The 21,836-nt window shown below is 42.9% G+C and overlaps 1 protein-coding gene across 10 annotated transcripts in view; it reads left to right on the forward strand.

The window, feature by feature from the left end:
• Window positions 1–244: 244 nt before the first annotated feature.
• Window positions 245–21,836, forward strand: part of mtmr4 (myotubularin related protein 4) — a 58,566-nt gene continuing 36,974 nt past the window's right edge. For 4 of the 10 annotated variants that reach the window (XM_066696099.1, XM_066696100.1, XM_066696101.1 and 1 more), the window contains exon 1: window positions 17,544–17,720. In XM_066696099.1, coding sequence (XP_066552196.1) covers window positions 17,559–17,720 — 162 coding nt within the window. In that variant the 5' untranslated portion in view covers window positions 17,544–17,558. Of the gene's footprint in view, window positions 301–6,986; window positions 7,107–8,919; window positions 9,160–11,894; window positions 11,979–17,543; window positions 17,721–19,418; window positions 19,823–21,836 lie in introns of those variants that run through there. The other 6 variants (XM_066696104.1, XM_066696107.1, XM_066696105.1 and 3 more) reach the window with 6 other exon arrangements.

The following is a 21,836-nucleotide window of genomic DNA, read 5'->3' on the forward strand; positions in this document are numbered from 1 at the left end:
TGATCACGTGTTCAATGACTCTGTTTACATCATCCCATTGGCCAGCGTCTTCCGCTCTGCCTAACTCCGATTGGCTGCGGCGTGGGTGTGTGCACCATTCAGACGTTCCAGCGAGACTGTTGTGAATTACCATTGGTTGATACTGTCTCAGTGGTGACGTTCCCCGACGAGGTACCACACGCCTATTGGCCAGACTCTGCGTTCGCTACCCCGCCATTGGCTAGTGTACAGGTCATCGCTATTGAATGCGGAAGTGGTGGAGTTTACTGAGTCACTGTTCTATCAGCTGATTGTTTCTGAGTGAGTAACTCGATTGTATTTTCTTTTTAATTCATCCGAGTTATTGTAGCGACAGTTTTAACGTTGTATTATTGAATGGGGCGGCTTGGAATTGGACATGTGTTTGATAAGATCTGTCATAAATAATGCAACGGTGTGTGTGAGCTGCATGTGTTCTACCCAAAATGCGTATGTGTGGTCGCTGGACTTTCTCTGGAGAGACGGGCACGCCGACCATGACCACGAAGCCATGGCCAATTTCATGTGCATGCACCCTCTAATCTCAATGAAACCAGTCCATGGGAGCGCAATCACTTACAATCGCCTACAGTGGCTAAAGCTAGCAGGTCGGGGAACGTCAGATTGATCCATTTGATAGCCTGTGCAAAATGTGCCGTGCTTCAAAAGGCTTCCATGCTGTTACGTGCGATTGTGCCTGATTGTTTTTCATGCATGCATGCAACGCAACAGCGCATCCTTTCATATCTCTATTTTAATCCGGTAGATTTGCATTTTTAGTTACATGCTTATAAATACAAGTCTACGTGCATTCCACAGATCTGTATCTAGCGATGCACAGAGACTAAGCGATATGCGTGTAAAATAACATACTTCAGTGATACCGTTATATAATGAAGGACCAGTTGCAGAAATGTCTGGGTATCAGGTGGGCGGAGACTGGTAATGATGATGCCCGTGTCTGTGCCAAGCACACCCTCACTGTACTGCCCGGCCGGCGGCACATGGGTGCAGGGGGGGATTGCTGATTTAAACGGTTGTGGGCAAGAAACCCCCTCACTGCCGATTTCCTTAATCGAGAGATTCATATTTAGAGAACAGATCATATTTTTCCAAGCGACCCTAAATGATCTCCATCAATTCTGGAGCAGACAGGCTTGCTCCTGTGAGGGCCCGGGTTTAGCAGTGCATGGTGTGACTTCAATGGAGGAGCAATGCCTGACTTATGTAGGATGCACATTTCATAGAAGAAGGCATTATTGATTTTGTATTTATTTTACTAATTTATCCAAGTTGTCAATATTTAAGTAATGCTTTATAGTGCTTTATGATATCCAGATAAAATGGTGGCTGATTTGCACATCACAGTTTTTTGTTTGTTTGTTTGTTTGTTTGTTTTTTACTCTATTTACTTGAGAGTTTGGTTTAATTGTTTGGTTCTCTCATTTCCCAGCCTCCTTTGGGTTTGCTGTATTTGCAGTGTTCCCCTCTTTAGATGAAATGATTGCCATGCTTTGATCTGAACACCAGTTTAGTCAAAGAAGGCGTTATGGTTAAAGGTGTCATTTTGGAAGTGTCAGTGTGTGCACCTTCTGAACTAAAACCACTCTGCCTCATCCCATAGGGCTGGGAAAGCGAGTGTCCGTTTTTGTTCTCGGTATTTAGGTTCTATTCATTTTTGGGATGTTTTTGTCTGACCTAATCTTCTTGAAAGCGATTCACTCATTGACACTCCACTAATGAGCTGAGCTAGCTTTAAGTTGCCAAATAAGGGTAATGTGTTTATTTTGTCTACTGCTCCTATATAAAATGATACTTTAAAGCCGGCTTAATTCTGAAGGACTTGTTGCTAGGCTTTCTTGCAGAGCCTGGACCACATCCACAAATCTGCTGGTCTGTGATACTTCTGTGACACTGAAGCTGGACCAGGGCTCAGCAGTAAAAATGTGTGATTGATGGGTGTTATCAGGTTGCAGTACATGTCATCCAATCTAATAATAACTGCTCGGAGGGACTTGCTTTAATTTATATGCATGGGTCCACAGTTCAGTTAACATCTGTGTGCGTTTGTGCAGGACAAAGTGAAACAAATTCACAGATGTTACATTCATTCAGTAGTATGTGTGTGTTTTTGATTAGAAATGGCACGATCTTATGCAAGAGAGCTTTTTAATGACACAGCATAAATAAATGGCAAATGCTCCAAAGTATGCTTTCATTTTAAACCTCCAGCTAAAGCCGTCAATATCACACAGCCACAGTCCCCGGTGTGGTGAAGAGCATTTTTGTTTCTTCACACATGCTGTGTCAGGGAGGTGACAGGATGTTAGATCAAGCATGAAGTTTTCTCTCCGTCTTCCTACCACTATTTTTCTATTCAGTTATTTTTATTTCAATCACAAGGTTTTTTGTCATTTTCATTTTTTTTTACATTGCCCTACTGATTTGCTACCTCAGAGTCTGACAGTCTGTAAAAAGTTTGTGTCAGTGAAATGGTTTAGCCTATATTCTAAGATATGTTCAAGTAAAACCACAACTTTTGCATTTTGCGAAACCATATGCAGTATTAATATTAAATTGCACATTCAGCTATCTTATTACTAGCCTCTCTTGGCTGGTGTCACAGACCTCAATTAGCGCTAGTCTTTACTCTACCTAAAATAACATCAGATAGACCACGACTAGTGCTGATCTGGGACAGTGAAACCAGCCTTAGTTGAACTCTAGCCTTAGAGAATCCTGTTCTAAACGTTAAACCAGTCAACCTGAAAAATGTCACAAAACAATATATCATATTCAGGTTATTATTCTGTTTCTTAAGTTATTTGTGTATCTTTAGGAATTGCTGTGAAATGAAGAGCAGACACTAATATTAATCTTTATTTGATCTATAACACTGTGATACTGGTACCGAAAACCCATGTGTCCACACCAAATACAGTCATGTGACAATGCTCAGCCTGTGTTTTATATCTATAGATTTTTGTGGTTTGGTTGCTTTGTGCATTAAAACTGTCGTGAGGGTTTAATGAGGTGATGTGGCGACACTTGTGGTACAGGGATTTGCATACTGATTTGAATACACTTTTTCACCACAGTTTGTGCACCGCTACTGTGTGTATATTAGCAAGCAGCTTAAAAAGAGCTGCCAGTCACAGGTTGATGACTGCGGTTCTCCTGTGAGCTGAAGACATGAGTCAGTTTTAAAGATGTGCCATCTGCAGGGCCCAGTGAAAGCAGCCCTCGAATCTTTTCAAGTGAACCGAATCCATCAAGTTTTCCGGTAAAAGCATCGCGAGTCTGCATTTGATAAGAGTGAAGCTGTGATCTGCGGTCACTGGCATCAGTGAAGTAGAGAGGGAATGTAATGCTCCACATTATATGTAGTATTCACATTATCTTTCTCTTACTTTTAGTATGCAGCTTGAGAATAAAAATGATTTCCCAAATGCTATGAAACATGTACTATACATGATCTCTGTACAGAAGGTGAAACTACACTATGATTATATTCCGTATTCTAGAATTTGACATTCCTTAGTGTCTTTATGAAGATAGAGCAGACATGGAAATGTACAGTAAGTTTGCAGTCTAAAATGTGTTTCAGGAATGTCCATTCACTAGTGCCAGCCTTCAGATACTCCACTCCTCCTGAGAGCCAGGTTTAGGTGTGCCAAAGGCCTTCTACGAGTTCGTACAGGCCAGGACGTAAACATTGCATTCTTTTAATTTCCATTATATAGCATAAGACTGAGATAGCGGCAGTGGAATTTCTGTCTAGTATCAATAATGAATCCAAGGAAATGTTTCTTTAGGCAGTCACTATCTATTTTATTATATTACTCCAGTTATTGCATAAATAGCCTCTTGTGTGTTGAAGACTATGTAAAGTAATAACTGCAAGTGTCATGTTTTCGAGTTTCAGATAGAAACTAAAATCACACCAGACTGAAAGTGTGAGTTTCAGACATTTGCGTCTTATAGCCTTCCGCCTCAGACACGGCAGTCATTGTTTTAACGGCCATGTTCATCCCTGTTATCCATGTGTTTGTGTGAAAGTAAAATGAGACAATTTACATAGGAAATGAAGGGATTGTATCAAGTTGTAATTCAGTTGATGGTAGTACACTACCTTCTCTCGTGTATAAGCTTACATGCAGATCATTAATCACACTTGGACCGAAGTTCAGAACTATAATTTTCATAGTTGTTTTGTCAATAGATGAGATCTATTTAAATTACCTATGTCATGTATGCTCTTGCACACCTTTGACTATGCTTTGAAATGGGGCTCACTCCTTTTCTTTACCTTAGAGAAGATATGGTCGTTTTATACTGCTGTAAATAGTGTGTTTCTGTTATCAGCACAGTGAAACGGGAGAACTTTGAGCCGTGTGTGTGTTCAGTTTTCACAATGACAGGCACTCTGGCAACTGTGAACAGTGTTGTGGTTGATATCAGTCATGTGCAAGTTACGAGGTAATTAGTTTGAAAGCCATCGTCCCAGAGTAATTTGTCCGCTTCAGAAATGGCAAATAAAATGAAGTTTCTCTCATTCTCACGGTCCAGTGCTTACACTGCCAGGCTCTGCATGAAGCCATCCGCTATCTTCATTTACACTCGACTTTGGAGAGAATGGCCTCGTCTTCGTGTCTTCAGCGTGGCTTAATTGTAAAGCAAGCTCGAGCAATTTTGTGAAGAGCAATAGGAATCCCATTTGCAGGGAGTTCCTTTAAAAATGTGGAATGTTTATAGCGGACGAGACCTTTGAATAGAAAGCCCAGATCTGTAAAGCCTGCAGAATTGTTTTGGTGTGGTTTAGTTATTAACCTGTTAATTGAGTTATTAACTATATTGAGAGAGAGACGGGGGTGGGGGCAGACCTGTGGAATGTTACAACAGAGTATTAATGGTAAAAATAATCATTATCTTGGAATCCTGCTGTACTCATTTATTGCACAACCAATAAAAAAATATAATCCAAGTCAAGTGTTTCCTAGAAATCATTGAAGGGGTTATCCTTAGGCATGCAAGAAACGGAGGTGCAATATTAAATTTGAACCAGCCAGGATCTTGAGATTATTCTCTGTAATTTTTCAGAATATTTGGATGGATGGTGTAGAATTCCTGAGAAACAGCAACATGTCAAACAAAACGTACACAAAATTAAGCCTGGTCAGGGATCCATTCCTCTTGTGCAGAGTTTGACTGTAATGAAAGGTTTCTGCATTGCTGATGTGATTGTCAGGAAGTGAAACTGTGTCTCGGAGAAAATAAACACTGAGAGAAGTGAAAAATCTTTCGCCGACGCCTCTGTGCCCAGCTGGTCATGGAAAAGGGGTTTTGCTTCGACACAGCGGCGGTCTGTTCGTTCTGACTTGGTGATTTTGACATGGAAAGTGTGGGTGAAACACCTGTATGTAAATCCAGATTCTGGGCTCGAAACAAAACAGGCTCTCATTCAACAAGACTTGGGTATTAAATTAAACTCGAAGTGCTGAGAATTAAAGTATTTAAATGTTGTTTAGGTGGTGGGCTAATTCATAGTTATACCTGTATGAAAAATTAGGATAACTAAATTCAAAATTTGACATGTGTCAGTGATACATTTTAATTAGGGATAGCCTAGGTGATGGTAGGAGTGATCTTTACATTTGGGTTGTTTTGAAATCATTGTAAGAAATCATTTAGCAACATTTTACACTAACAATTAAATTAGGATTACATTTTGATCTGGGTTAGGGTTATAACCCCTAGTGGACTTTCATTAAGGTCAGGGTCGTTTTTCTATTGACTTAATTAAAGTGGGTATAGATTTGTGAGGGCCTAGCTTCAGATTTAAGTGTTGGCTAGGGTTGGGATTTAAGCTGTCCATTTAATTATGTAGGAAATCTAAAGAATGTGACATTAGCAACATTATTACAACATAACAGGAATTTCAAATACCCGGATGACGACAGATTCCGTGGAAATGTTATTTGTTGATGAAAACCCTGTTCTGCAAAATACTTGTGTTTCAGTTACGTACACGGAGAATATGGAACTGAAACACTTCTACATGAAGCCCATTGCTAGAGAATTCCCCTTCTATAACTAGTCTGTTTCCAGTGACTTATTATTGTTTAAAGAGAACTCAGCAGAGGAAAACAAAATATATTGTTTAATACATTTATGATCCTCTTTTTCTGCACTCAAAGCAGGTAATTAAAGGTTGTCGATTTCGTATTGAATACATGCATTTTCTTAGCCTGCAAATTGCTTGAAATGCATCATTTGAAGATGTATTGTAGTCTGAAGCCAACAGCTGAACTTTAAATTAAGGTGAAATAAAAGATTCCAAGAGAATACATGGTTGGTGAGATGATTATAGAACTGAGCACACTGTACATGTAGTAGTAGGTGTAACCCTACTGTACACTTAACATGCAGGTGCCTGTTAAAGCTATCCAAGGTGTGGCTACAGACTCACAGGAAAACTGTTTGTCTGCATGTGTTTGTTAATTTTTTTACAACTGTTGTATAGCATCAACAGACTGAAGCTAGAGGAATTACAGAATTGTGATCAAGGTTATCCTTAACATTCACCTAAAGTTATAATAATTATTAATATCACATCTGTCCAGCTTCCAATTTAAGCTGACATGCAGATTCACTGCTCACATTCACAAGTGTGTTACAGTATCTGCACCGTATCAATAAATATGTCGATTATTTTGTGTTCCTCTTAAACTGGATACGTCATAGCTGGCATCTGGAACGATATGCTTTGCAAAACGTTACGAATCTCAGAGCAGGAGTGGCTGGCGGGGAAATAGGTTTGAAAGTCTGGAATGAAGTTGATTTAGTTTTAAAAGCTGTGACTGAAAATGCTGGAGATTATATATAACCCACGGTTGTGCCCTAGCAAAGTGTTCCAGAGCTGAACAAACCTGGCAGGGTTTCAGTGCTAACGTCATGGCCTGCTTTTTAACAAGGGCTGGCCAAGAGTCTGAGGAAGTTCGTACTGTGAGAGGCTGAATAATACTACGTTTAGAAAAAATAACTTCTAACTTTGCAGCGGATTGCACTGTTAAAGGCTGCCCAGGTTGGTAAGTCATTCTACTATCTTAACAAGCACCGTCTAATACTGACCCTGAAGCTGGTTTTGAGCTGAGTCCTTTTTTATTTGTTAGGTTTTAAAGTTTGCTGTGCATTGGAGGTGTGTCAGAGCACGGAAACTGTGCAGGGAAGTGAAAGTGATAAGAGTCAAACCTAAATGATCTGAAAATGCATCTTTTGCTGAATCCCCTGTTTTGTAGAGATATCAGCTGGTAGATAGAGAGTTTTGGTAAGGTTGTGCAGCTTTTTTTTGCTCTTGCCTGTCAAGTATCTATCATCCTGTTGCCTCTGAGAGCGACGGGCTATCAAGGGGGCATAAGGAGAGGCGGGAAGTTGCACAGTCCCCACATTGAGCTAAGGAAGTTGGCTGTATTGCTTCGAATATAAAATGCCAAAAGTGAGCTCAAAACTATTAGCTACTCAGTGCAGAGGCTGCCATATCCTTTGGGCTTTTAAGACGCTGTTTTTGAACAGTGCTTCATCTGGACACAGACTTAATCCCATGTGTACAGTGGTTGTGACGGCAATGATATTGAAAGCTATTGTCAAATATAAAACAATGTTTCTGCTTGCAGCTGTGCTTGAGAAGGATTTGGGATCAAAGACAGTGGCTTGTGCACTTTAATGCTTATCGACGGATGAAAAACGTATGATTGGAGTGAACCTAGTTTTAAACGTTATCATCTAGTCCGTGGCTTTATCAAATAATGTCATCGAATTGTTTGGCTGTACAGTATTTTAAATAGTGATCAAGTCTGAGAATGAACTGCAGAATTAGTAGCCTGTTTCTTCTAGAGAATACTTAATTTCAACCATTGCATGTGCAGGGTATTGTTGGTTTAGCCTTAAAGAAGTCACTATTGAATTAGACTGTCTAGCTGTTAAATTCATATGAGCAACTATGAAGTGTGAAGCTTCAGATCAGTGACACAAACAGACTGAGTTTGTTTCGAAAGCTTCACACTTTTCTTTTGCTTTTTTATGAACAGGAAGCATTGCAGATGCCTTGAATTTTTTAGGAAAGTTTAGTCATTTCCCCTTCACCACTGGATAGTCTATTGTTAACAGATTCTTGAGAGGAATAATTTCCTACTACAGTAATGTGTGTGTTTTGTGGACATTGGACTTCATAAATAACGAGTCTGTTCTCCATTTACTTTGTATAACTTTGTCGGCTAACCAGATAACATTTTTTAATTAAATCTTGTATCTATCTAGGTTAGCAGAGACATGGGTGTCAGTCTATAATGCATTAATTAGGTGCTGCGACCGAGGCAGACCTATGCAAAGGTTGACTGCAGTGTTTGAAATCGTTTGAGGCTGTTCAATGCGCATCTCTTTGATGTTATTGTTACGTGTCAAGTCTGAATGTTGCGTGTCTGGTATTTTATTCTAGCAGTTAAATCGTTACATTAAAGTTTTGTATGTATTGATTACAAAACACGTGTTTCAATTTACCCCACTAAAGAAAGACGCTCTGTGCCATACAACTATTTTAACACCAAGAAGAAACCAGTTTGCAAAGGAGATAAATACCGATCTCCATTCTTAAGAGGGTTTTAGTTACCCGGTGCAAAAGGAGAGTGAACTGCGCAGCTGCAAAACGAGAGGAAGCGCCGCACACAAGCCCTGCGGTGGCGTTCGTGTTGCGCAGATGTCCGCAGCTCTGCGCAGCTCCACCAATGGGAGCGCTGGGATCCGGCAGAGCTGCGGACATCCTCGGAGGAATGTGCCCCGTTGTGTGTTGAGTCTGATGACGTTTGACAGCTCGATTGGTGAAGTGGGCTGCGTCGCGCAGGACCGTGGGAGTGTCACGTAGAGCACGCCGCCTTTGAAGAGCAGAGCCTCGCCGCGCTTCAGCCCCGGGTGGGGGGCAGCGGGCGCGTCTGTTCGCATCCTTACGGACTGGGTTCAACCGGGACGATCGCAAACAAGTTTGATACGGCAACTATTTTCGGGATTGCTCCGACTTGGGTCTCTGGGGTTTGCATATGAGCGGGGTGCAGATCTGCGGGGAAAGTGTGCAGCAGTCTGCCAGTGAAGGTACAGGACACGTGTGTCGTCTGCTCAGCCTGCGTGCTCGGGTTTACTCTGTGAAGTTTATGAAATGCACACATCTTTCCGTCTATGTTGTTATTTCATGATCGGATTGCAAAGTCTGCTGCATCCATGCAACTTGTATCTTTCTGAGTATGTTTCAACTAAATTGTGACACTTGATTCTCCTTTTCTGAGTAGGCAGTTTGAAGTTTCGCAATATGTAGTTATCTTTTTAAATGCATGTAATGGATTGACTAACACTTTAGCAACTCTGTATCAGTTTCACTGTAACCAAAACACAGTTGGAGGTTCTGTGCATAGTACTGAAATAAAATACTTACTCATTCATTCCTTTTTATCATGCTAGTTTTTTTTATACACACAAGCATAAGGAGTGTTGTGACAGAAGAGAAGGATCATGGTAGATTCTTGTGCTTATTTTCTATTATCTGTGCCATGTTAAGATGCATTAAATACATGCAAAGGACGGAGTTGTAGAAAGGACAGGACAGGGATTTGCCTGAGAAGGTCATCACCTTTAGGTTTGAATGAGGCTCATAAAGGAGACAACGAGAGGATTAAATGTTATGTAAAAGCAGGAATTTCAGACAGCCGCTGTAATATAGTGCTTTTGTAGGTACGCTTTTGTTCGTGACACCTAACCCTTGTTGTTCACCATATATATTTTACGAAGTGAAGAAGTCAATTGTGACAGAAGGAGATGTGTTGTTTGTCAATATACACGTGGGGCTGTGAGGTCAGGGCCCGCTCCTCAGACCTATTCCTGTTTTGCTGTAACAGGATGGCATGCGTGCAGCCTGGCTCAGCTGAGATTGTGTTTTCACTAAGACTGGAGTGCTGGTAATTAGGGGTGACATGGGAGGGGGGTCAGGAAGGAGTGACTGTGTGTGTGGTTTCAGTTTCAGCCTGACTCGGCCCATCCTCTGGGTTCATTAGGTTTTAATGCCGCATTTTCAGTTTCTCTTTCCTCTAAGTGGACCTTCATCCTGTTAGTGCTGTTGCATCGGATCAGGCTCTGTGTGTGTGTCTGCCGCGCTCAGGCCGTGCTGTAACCGGAGATGGGTCTGTTTTTGACATGACTGCTGGACTGGGCCACGCAGGGTCACGCAGGGCCACACAGGGCGAGGGAAGCTTTCCCCGTCCCGCCAGGCCTCTGTCTCCTGGATTTTGTTCCAGTTGCATCTCTCAACTGCTTACTTTATCCATCACACATATACAGTATGACTGGTGTGTGCATTCTTTTTTATAGTGATGTTAGGGATGGTCGCGCTCACTTTGGATAAAGGTGTCTACTAAATAACTTGACAATAAGAATCAGAGTGATGCATATGTTTTAAAAGGTTTCTCTCCCTGTAGAGCAGTGTTATATTCATCCACGTTAATCAGCTAATCACATGGCTTAAGTTACTGCGAGCTCGGCTGTAATAAAACGTTAGGGCCACGTCATGTCTTCTGGGGTATTCTCTCAGCCTGAAAACCTGCGGCCCGCCCTGCAGAGTTACCTGACACACCTCTCTCTGCAGTTAATTGTTAGTTCACCTATCAAAAGGTAAACAACGCCACCTGAAGTGCCTTGATTTCCCGTAAAGGAAAGCATATAGAAACTCGGTACCTGTGATCCTCTGTACAGGCAGCATACATAGTGGACTGCAGACGCTACTGCGTTGGCCTGTTTTTAAGGTAAGCAAGGCACAACTCCTCTTTCGGTTACTGCTGGTGTCTGATTTTACAAGTGGTAAATGCCACCGCAAGAGTTCAGACCTGGCTGATCGACACCTTGTGGAAGAAATTAATAAAAGACAGCGAGAGAGAGGGAGGAAAGACATTGTTGTAGGCTTTTATTCTTGCATCCTCATCAAGGATATTTTTCCCAAAATAATATTTAGTCATTTTCCAAGATTTGCCTCATTTGAATAACCTTTTAAACAAGTGCTATTTTCATATTTAAGAAAAGAAGCTCTATTAATGGCATATGAAGAGCTGCTTTCTGTTTGCAGTACAAGCTTCCTTATTATTTTCTTAGAAGTTGACAACAATTTCCTGCTTTCCTTTCATGGCTGAAGTGGTTATTACAAATCTAAGCTCCCCTTCTGTTATAATAAGTGCCTAAAATGTGTGCCGTCTGGGACAGCTCTGCATTCCTTTGAAGATTGTGCATAGGATCTTTTTTTTTCTTTCCTTGAATTAGTTGTCTTTGCTATGGGAGCTGGAACCTGGAAGAGATTTCAGCCCCTTGTTGTCACACCCTTTGAATAGAAAATACGCTCTCTCTCATTGGGGTTCTTGGGGTAAAAAGAGCTTCCACACTAGTTGCATGTGCCTGTGTCTCCATCCATCCTTCTCCAGGTGGATGAAGTGGAATAGGACTTGGTTAAGGATTGCATTGTAAGATTTCCATTCTCATTTCATGCAGCAGATGCATTCGTATTCAGAGATATCAAGGTACCTTTTTTAGCAAGTGGACTGATGCTCGACAGAACACGTTGTTCTCTCATACAACACTATTGCACTGCTATTTTGTTTGCAATAAAAAGAACTGCCTGTACAAAAAGAACGAGGCTATATCAGTACTGTTACAGGAACTAGACATGTTTGTCTACAAGAGTATCGCACTACAGTGACTGATCGTACAGACGGACCGGAGACAAAGCGAGGGGGAGAGCCCTCTTGCCGCGGCTGCTGTAGATGTTCACACACTCTTGTTTTCTGTCTCTCCAGCAGGAGACGCTGGAGTGAGGCTGTAGGGAGGAGAGCTGGAGCTGCAGCTGACAGCGCAAGACCGCGACGCCAACTGGAAACATGGTGAGTGAGGCGAGGTGGACCCCTCTTGACACAGCAGCAGCAGCTTGGAGAGAGAGCTGGAGACGGAGGCTTTACTTGCAGTGGAAATGCAAGTTGAGGTTCAAGTAAAGCCTCCGTCTCCTTGCAGCACCACAAAGACACACCCTGGTACTTGTGTACGTATTTATACCAGATTAATGTATTTACCAGGGTTGCCAACCCTCATGAACTGTCCTGGAGTCTTTCAGGCTTGAATTCAGAGCTTAATCCCAAAGACTGGGTGACTGAGAAGAGTCATTAAGAGTAATCTTCGCCGAGCAATGTCTATATAGTTAGTTCTTTCGTGCATAGGTTTTTCCAATGTTAGAGTAAACTTGTTCTCTCTCACCAGCTTATAGTTTGTATTTATGCTTCAGTCTAGGGTTATCCTATGGGTTGGGCCAGAGTTATCCTTGACCACTAACAAAATAAAACGGAAATCTTGGGCTAACCTAAGGATCAAGTCTTACTTTGGATTATTTATCATGTATTTCTTCGCTGACTTAAAGTTTACAGGAAACATTTCAAACCATGTCAAAGAAATCCAATCAGTAGGAAAAGCAATAAGCACACACCCTATTACAATGAACTAAGAAGTGCAGACATAATACAGTGAAGTCCTAGATATGTGCTTCAGGGAGGGGCAGACACGGGAGAAGTTACATTAAATTGAAATAAGTGCAAACCATGCATACGTAAGCAGGAGCATAAGGAAGCATAGTTGGGCTGCAGTATTACAGGTACAGTCTCTGAACAGATGTGTCTTGAGTTATCACCAGAAGGTGGCCAGTTTATTTCTCTCTCCCACTCTTTGCTACTTTGCTCTCTTTCCTCTTGGACCAAAGTGCAATCACCGGTCTGCTGATGTCCCCAAGGACTAACATAAGATCGTCACTTATGTTGTAAGTCGCCCTGGATAAGGGTGTCTGCCAAGAAATAAAAATAATAATAATAATAATAATAATAATAATAACAAAGCCTCCTCAGAAAAGTCAACATTGCGTAAATATTTGGGTTAATTTTAGGAAAATCCATAATCGTATCCAGAGTTAAAGGTTCATGTCTATCTCCATATCATATCTATCTGCTTTATTTGCCCTTGGAGTCGGCAGTGGGGGGTCGGCCTCCCTGAGCTCTCTTTGTCAGAAATGTCTGGTGGAGATCCAAAAGCCCTTTGGATATTCAGGACTGCCAGTATGGAGGCACACCGACGGGGATCCTTGGCTCGGCTTACCTGGATTTTAGATTAGGGCTTGGCATTGCAGTCGAAAAACAAGCATCTGCACATACTGTTTGGGTGTGTTGATCTCTAGCTGCTGCGATAGTATCCTGCATATGCAAATATTGAAATTGCAGAGATATATTTTTGAATGTCATGAAAAAGCTATACGGAAACGTTATCCTTTGGAATTATGACAAATTAGCAGATAAAATCACAGAAAAAGCAAACTATGTAGTGTGTGCTCTCCTGTTGGAGCTATTTTTAATTGGTAATTACCAGGAAGACAGTGGATTGTACAGCCCTCGGGTGGTAATTTATTTGCCATACAGCAGTCTGGTCATACAGTATATCTAGTCTAGTGCAAACCCGCCTTGTGGCTTCAATAGCTTCAATATTTTAATTTTATCTTGCCCATTTCCTCAGTTCTGAATCTGTATTTCTGCTTTTTCAGTAGTCCTTTGTATCTCTGCACTAGTAAGAACTTCAGTGCTTCTCGATTAGAAGAGATTAAGTTCGCTTTCACCCGGGTGAGCAAAAATTCAACGGATGCACTGGAATGTGCCGTTTAATATTCCATTAGTTTCCCCAAAATTCCATTCATCGCTGTCTGGGCCTTTCTCTTCCCCGCCTCATTGTCGAGGCTCTCGCAGTTGAATAATTAATCTAACAAGTGTACTTCAGTGTGGGCATTGAAAGTGTTCCTACAGGCTGTCATATCAATGGTGCTTTTTTTTTTTTTTTTTTTTTTTTTTTTGCTACCTCTGGTTTATGAAATGTCCACAGAAAAACAGGAAAGCTCATTAGCAACTGGAATTCTGTGTGTGGTGCCAGGGTTGCAGTCCTGAGAACAAACAAACAAACAAAATGGTTTGAAACCGCTTGGCTTCCCTGGTACGGACCCGAGGTACAGCACATAGAGAAGTCTTTTTATTTGAACGCAGTGTTTTTGGCACAAAGTGAATCATCTTTTGCCTTTTGCGCTCAGAAGTTGGCAGGGACTCGGTGGGTCTGTGCTGTGGACTATAATTGTTCGGAAGATGAAGTGCAGAGCATGATGTTTTGTCCCTGAACGGCATCGAAAAAGAGGGCAGATGCTGCACAGCTTCTTGTGGCCAGTGGAGAGAAAAAATAAATGGGGTTGTGCTGCTGAGATTGTCTGCCAGTGAGTCACCATTGCTTTGGCACCGACCGGAGGAAGTGGTCTTTCGAAATTCCCTGCTTAACTGATTTTAAAGATATTGCTATCCAAGCCTCGTGGCAAGGTTTAAGGAAGCAGTCGAAAGTAGTTGTCCGACTGAATGGTTTTACTTCTTTTTTAGTTTGTTTTTGTAACAAGGTACTTTTGATTCTGAAGCTTGATTATGTAATCCTTTTCTTGTTTTCATTTAAAGCAGTGTTTTGGATAACTCTCTTGGTGTAATGACAGCATGGACCTGTCAGATTTGCTGTAGATTGTATGCGTCTTGCTTTGAAATGCAAGATAGAGTAAAAGCAAAGCAGATATGCATGCATGTAGTTAGTGTACAATTGTGGATAACAAACAACCAAACAAATGAACAATTTAATGTTAAAATTCCCTCCAGCTGTTTCCTGTAGCAGGTGGTTTCCTGGTTTGTCTAAATATGCTGTAAACTGATGAGTAAAATATTGGCTAATTAGGAACTTTATGCACCCAGAAAGTGCACTTATTACTTTAGTCTTGTGCTCCCGTAGACAAAACACAAATCTTAATTTGCTGTACGTAGACTTGAGACTCGTCAACAGGAATAACAGGAAAAAAACTGCTCACCTGTTTAACACTTGACACCTTTTAATTGCATAGTTTGCATGGCCAGGAGAGCCATGTATCTATTTCACGTGATAACTTTTTCAAGCGATTATCTCTTGCTTGTGTTTTTCTAAACAAAAGCCAGTCAACACAGCCTCCATCGCTTTATTTGTTCCAATCAGAAAATAGAGACACTTCCAAATCGCTCTGTTGTAGCGAACAAAGGGGAGACTATAGTCATAATCTGAGCCCCAAATACATTTTTAGTTTTACTGGAATCAGCTTTTGCAAGGTATAAAGAAAGTTAAGGGTTTATCTGGCTCTGATATGTAAAAGGCTTATATTAGCAGACAAGTGTTTGAATGCTGTCATTACTGTGTGTAAGAATATAAAGGGTCTAATAGAATGACAATATCCACTCATTTCACAGTGACTGGGTACAGTGTGCTTCCAATGCAAACAGCTGTTGCAGACTTGGATAGCATCATTAAAATAAAATTCCCCATAAAAGAAGACTGCATAGTTGATCGTGGCATCCATCCTCTGTGTTCTGGGATTGTTTGGAATCACAAATACATGCTGACAGGCTGAATTGCCTTTAATGTAAGAATTTGCGCTTCATCGATTTATGAATGTCCTTTTCCAGAGTGGAGACACTGCCTACCGCGCTAGGGCTCTGTAGTATCCTGTTCGGAGGGGTTTTAATGATGGAGATCCCGATTGATGACAGAATTTAGAACTGGCGGAGAAAGCTGAAGTCTTTCCATCCATTACTAAGGCGAAGGAGACCTTTATCTTGCCTATATCCAGTGAGTGGAGAGTCTGAGCACTGCATGGACATTGAACTCGCTTGTAGTGAGCAAACCCTCAAATGTGGATTTTCACTTTTTCCTTCTGCACCGGAGTCCAGTTCAGTGTTCGGGGAATAAGAAGTCTCTGTGCATTGCTACACTTCTCTTTGTGATGTGTGTACTGTGCAGTCCAGGACAAGTCCTTACTTGTTGCATTCTTAATGACTGTGGAATCTCTACATTCATATCAGGAGAAGGGGCAACGATTTTAAATTAAAATCACGACTTCACATGAATTGCTACCTTTTCGGTTCACTGATCCGACTATAAAGACCCATTCTGATCGGTAAAAACCGTTCCTGTGTGTATTGAATCAGAGGTAATCCTTTGTTTGTCATGCTGTCCTGGGGATTGGAGCGAACAATACATTATTTTACTATCTGTTGTTCTCTCTGTACTGAACAGCTTTGGGACAGTTGTGAAGCTTGACTGAGCTGGACAGGTAAATCTGGTTCTCTCTGTTGAACTGGCGGAGATTATGTCACCTGGCTGGTTATGTAAACGATGATGTCACCGGCGCGCTGTCCCGCTTGTGTCAACACTGAACCCGGAGCGCAGCGAGCTGGTACCTGAAAAGTCGCAGGCTGTGAACCTGCATGGCTAAAGAGAGGCGCTAGATTCAGTGGTGGCATCTTTTTCCCTTCCCCTCTTCTCCTCTCTCCTTTCCTTGAGGGAAACAATTTATCAACAAAGCCATCAGTCGTTCACCGTCTCTTCCTGTCCGTGTGGGATGGATGAGGGTTTTCCACAGGGAGCGGGAGATCGTTTCATGGTGATTAATGGAAAGAGCCTGTTGGGTTAGGGATTCTTGCCTTCCTCTTTTTCACTGAATATTCATGCGCTTAACCATTTGCAATGGAAGCAAATCATTATTTATTAAGCCTTCATCTTCATATTCAAATATTGATGAACATGGGCAACTGAACCACACCTTATACAGTACAATGTTTAAAAACAAAAACGTGAAATAATCCTGTGCGTTTTTATTTCCCTCTGACATTTAAAACCGTGTCTTTGAAAATGATCGTTAATCTCTCAACTGCCGAAATGCCTTTAAAAATTATTTGATCATGAGACAGTGTGTTGTTGACGGAGCGAATAGACTGAAGCCACATCAGCAGTGGCTTTCATGTGTGATCTTGTGCTGTGTTGTGGTCTTTACTTCAGCCCAAGGGCTAGTTGTACACTGTGACCTGAATCTGATTGTCTATGACCCGGGTTTGTGACTGTGCCAGGCCAAGGAATCCTCTGCGCCACAGAGCTGAGACGACAGCGATGTCCTAAAATGGCACCCTTATCTCTCTTCTCATTATCTGCTCTCGGGCGCCTTGTGTCCTGCCGGAGCGGGGGCCTGCTGAAAGAGATAAGGTGCGGGTGGCAGCAGTCAGCCTCCTGATTTCCTCCCGTGTCGTTTTACATCACTTTCTGTTCCTCCCAAGAGGCACCACAAATTCTGTCTTGGGACAAACAGGTGTCCTTCAATCCTCGACGATGACAAGCAGAGTTGCGCCACACGGGAGTACAGGAAGTGCAGTCAGAGAGAAGTGACACTGCCAGCTTCTGCTCCCGCTGTCACGAGCAGAAGTAACCGATGCTCAAAGCACAGCATGTAATGCCAGGTCTTCCAGGGTGGTAACCATAGTCCTAACGTCCGGTGCCAGCCCGTTTCTCAAGAGCCCGATCAAGCCTGTGATGTAATCCGAAAGCTCATTGCATTTCAAATGTGTTTTTCCATTCTGGGAACAAACAAAAGCTCCTCAGCTGGCATTCCCACACAGCATGGGGCCTCCCCTCTCCTCAGCGCCGAGAGACGCGAGACGGAAGAAGCTGCCTTCACCTCCCCCCCCCCTCACCGGCACTCGACTGGCACAACTAGAGTAGGAGTGAGTCACGCTCTCCCCTGATTAGGGTATTCTCTGTGGTTTGCCTTTGGACTGCCGTTTCAGCAGGATTTACATTTTTTGTTTTTTTGTTTACGTGGAATCGGCACTTTTTATATTTTGTACGAATAAAATGTGTCCGGCTGAGCTAAGATGATACTGGGATTTGCATGCGCCTCCCTTTTGAGGTCACGGCTGGCCACTGATGCCCAGATTCAAATTGATCCCTGGACCTGCAGAGTTCGACCTGCACATAACAACTGAGAAACTGTACCCCTTTATGAGCGTATCTGTATGCTTTATTATGAGACGTTTGCCATGCATGACTCAATTAATCACGCATGGCAAGAATGTGCATTGCTGACAGGGTTTGTGTCCCTGTTTTAAGCATTTCAGGACTTGAATTTCTACAATAAAACCTTTTATTTGTTTCAGGCAATAAAAAATAAATGAATATAGCAATACAGACATAGATGTTGTTTTGAACAGATCACGAAATCCGTGCATGATTCATGAGAACGGTTCAATGTCAAGCAGCTTCACGTGATATCTACTGTATGTTTATATCTGTTCAGCTGTCGCGCCTAGATTTGATTTCATGTATGAAGCGTGCAGCAGCTCCTATGACCGGTTCTCGGCCCTGTATTTCCCTCGGGAGTCTCTATGGTTTGACCCCTGATTAATAGGACGCAGTGGAGCTCTACTGTAGTTGATAAGCCGTGCGGGAGCTCTGCAGCAGAGTGTGATGTTAATGCAGCTTTGCTGGGGCAGTGACTCATCGCAGCGTGAGCCCGTACAGTACAGCGGCAGCAGGCAGAGAGAGAGAGAGAGAGAGAGAGAGAGAGAGAGAGAGAGAGGGAGGAGGAGGAGAGGAGCAACAGAATGCTGTGTCATTGGAGCTCCGCGGTGATTCCTTCCTTCCTCCCATCCTCACCGGGTGATTGTTGACACGGCTGCGTCTTCGCGTACTGCAAGCACAGGCAGCTGTAACCCCTGGGATCATCAAGTCATCAAATCATCAAGTGCAAATTAGACTTATTTAGTTTTTTCCCCCCATAATTGTCACTGTGCTTGTTTTTTTTTTTTTTTTTTTTAAGTAAACATGTGACTGCCCCCTGCTCTTGTTGGCTTTCACTCAAGGTCAGGCAAGCAGATTTGTGAATTTTCCTTTCATCCCCCTCCCACCCCGCTGCTTTGTCTCATTTTCACATGTCCCACAGATTTCCCTTTCGTCCCGTAATGTTAAATGTAATTTCACCTGTCGTTAGTCCAGATTAAATCTGTTGATGGATGGATTGTGGTGATGCGGACTAACTGAAACAGGTTATGTTTGGAAGGGCCTGGGAGATTAGGTGCTGCTATTGTTATATACGCCACGATTTTCTTCCTGCCAGCCCCTCTCCGCTGTGCCGTGACAGTACGTCTGGCTCGCGGCACTCCTGCTGTTGTAGCCGTCGTCCATGATGCTGTGGCGTTGTTACTGAGTGAGTGAGCAGACGGGCTGTGAAGAGCGTCTCGCTGGGAGGAGGAGGGGAGGGGGCTGGGGAAGAATAGAGAGAGCGAGAAAAGCGAGAGAGAGAAGGGGAACGGTTTTATTGCTGAAGGTGGAGCCCAGGCACTAGGCAGTCTCCACCCCTTCCCCTTTCCTCCCTCTCTCTCTCTCTCTCTCCCCACATCTCTCCTTGCTGTCAGTCTGTGCACCTGCTAGCACTGTTGGATTTTTTTTTTTTTTTTTTTTTTTCTCCCTTTTCCGCCCAACCGGCGTACGGGAGGGAGGGGGCAGCGAGGAAGGGGTGTTGGAGCAGCGCAAGGAAGAGGGATAGAGATCTGGCTCGCCGTGTTGTTTTTGAGGACTGTCCTGCGATCTGGTGCAGCCCGGGCAACAGGAGCACCGTGCGGGCCCTAGGGGAGCTGGGAGCTTTGGCGCAGGGCAGCCGTGCACCCTGGGGCGCTGGAGAAAGCCACGGGCGGGGAACGATGGTCTTGCCGGCATCGCGTGTTCTGACTGTGCTGCTGCTTTGGCTGTCCGTCTCCCCGGCACAGCCCAGCCTCCTCTGAACATGAGCTTGGCTGCGCGTGTTTCCTGCTCTATGCTAAACTGCTTTGTAAGTATCCTGCTTTTTTGTTTTGTGCACCCTGATGCTTTGAATTGAATTTTGCCTGTTTAAAGCATGCAGTGTCTCAGAATTGAATGGTTTAATGTGATTTTACAGAGGAAAGTGGGACCACACCAGTGTTTTTTTATCCAGGTTTTGTAGGTAAATAAGGAAGTGGATTTGGTGAGGGGAAAGTGTATGGATGTGAAGGTGTTTTGAATGTATTTGTAGGGACAGGTGTGAGACGAGGGGTATGATTTGCTTTTGGATTTTCTGCAGGATGGTGGCAAGATCTTTTAAAAGAGGCAAAACTTGGAAGGGAAGGTCAGAATGTAACCTAGTCGCAAAAGAGTGCAGCATCAGATTTTGTTTTTTGTGACGGGTGACAATCATTACAATGCAAATGGGGAAACAAATACTTTTCGAGGTTAAACGGAGGGTAGAACTGAACTTGCCTATTGTGCAACTGAAATGTGAAAGGGCGCAATGAGAAATGCCATTGTGTAGGGTAACTCCGGAGACGGGCCGTCTGATTTGAAACCGGGTGGCACGGCTGCATGCGATCGTGTGTTCGGAACGTCTCTGCGCCCCCTTTTGCTCGCTGGCTCTGGGACAGATGGAGTTACTGTGCTGTAGGTGATTGAGGTTTCCCTCTGGGATCTGTCGTTGGCATGTACACAATCCCGACTTCGGAGTCTGAACAGGAAGGGAGTATGTGACAGACAGGCTGTGTCTTCAGGACTGCGAATGAGGGCTGTCAAAAGCAATGAGGTTTTAACAAGCTGTCAATCTCCAACCAAATCTTCAGGCTTAGTGCTTTAAAAAAAAAAATTATTAATTACTCTGAATATTACATTTACAATTATAGTGGTGGTGGACAGTTCTTTGTATAGTATAACTGACCCGTTTAATGCTTTGGAAGTAGTAGTTTTCCTCCTTTTTGCATTTTTTTTTTCTCTCTCCAGGGTTTGTTTTTGGTTTTGTTCTCTTTCTTGCCAAGTCTGTCCTTTTCTTTTTTATTGGGGTGAGGGTTGTAAAGGTCAATAGCAGAGGATCTGTCCAGCCCTCCTGTTGCTGGCTGTTGCAAAGCCGGTTCATTGTTTGCAGGATCGATGCTCTCATGATATTAAATGATCGCATGCATAATTTAATCTCATATTTCATTCTCCTTTTAGCTGAAGAGCATCCATCAACAAACTGGATCTCACCTTTTGTTCCGGTTATGCTATGCTGTCTCAAACACCTTGTTTTTGAACACCAGGCGGATGGCAAACATGTTTGTTTTTGTTTTTTGCCCATGTGAATCAGACGCATTACTGTGTTTTTGTTCTCCCCTTTCTCAGAGAACATCATGTTCAAATGCATTTCACTCCATGCATCTGAAGTGTAACGGGAGCCCCGGATGAGTTTGCCCCGCTGTTTGGCAGAGCAACACATTAGCGTCCTGATATATTGACTACTGCAGTCCCTGGCACGTTGACCCAGGCAGACTTTATTGATGAGAGACCAGATGGGCTTGGTTTTCATTACTGTTTTGCATTAATGTAACGAACGAATCCAGTGGACTAACAAAGAATGCAACATAAAGACCAAATGTGTTTTTATAACAAAACTGTGCCAATGGTTATGGTGTCTTGTGGTGCCAATACCAAATACAATCAACCTGGTCTCCAACAGAATCACCGTGGGTCTGTGTTCCTGCCCCGGGAGATCAGGCACAGTTAGCTCATGAGTTCAGAACTAAAGTGGAGGTGTCCTAGCTAAAGTTCTGCCAGTTCTGCAATATTGCATTGACCCTTCCCTCTTGAGACTGATCCATGAATTGAGTCTGTTTCTAAATCTGGTGTTGGACGGCAGCTTTCCACTGGGGAGGGAACAGGAGGCCTCTTGCAACTGGAAGCTGGCCATCCACCCATTACTGACAACTTGAATGTAATGTAAACTCCCCACTTTAGATCACTGTCCAGATCCTACATTTTCCCCACTCTGAACAGACCTAGCAAGCCAAAGGCATGGGTGTTTG

The sequence above is a fragment of the Amia ocellicauda genome, chromosome 22, assembly GCF_036373705.1.
Source record: "Amia ocellicauda isolate fAmiCal2 chromosome 22, fAmiCal2.hap1, whole genome shotgun sequence".
Classification (NCBI taxonomy): Eukaryota; Metazoa; Chordata; class Actinopteri; order Amiiformes; family Amiidae; genus Amia; species Amia ocellicauda.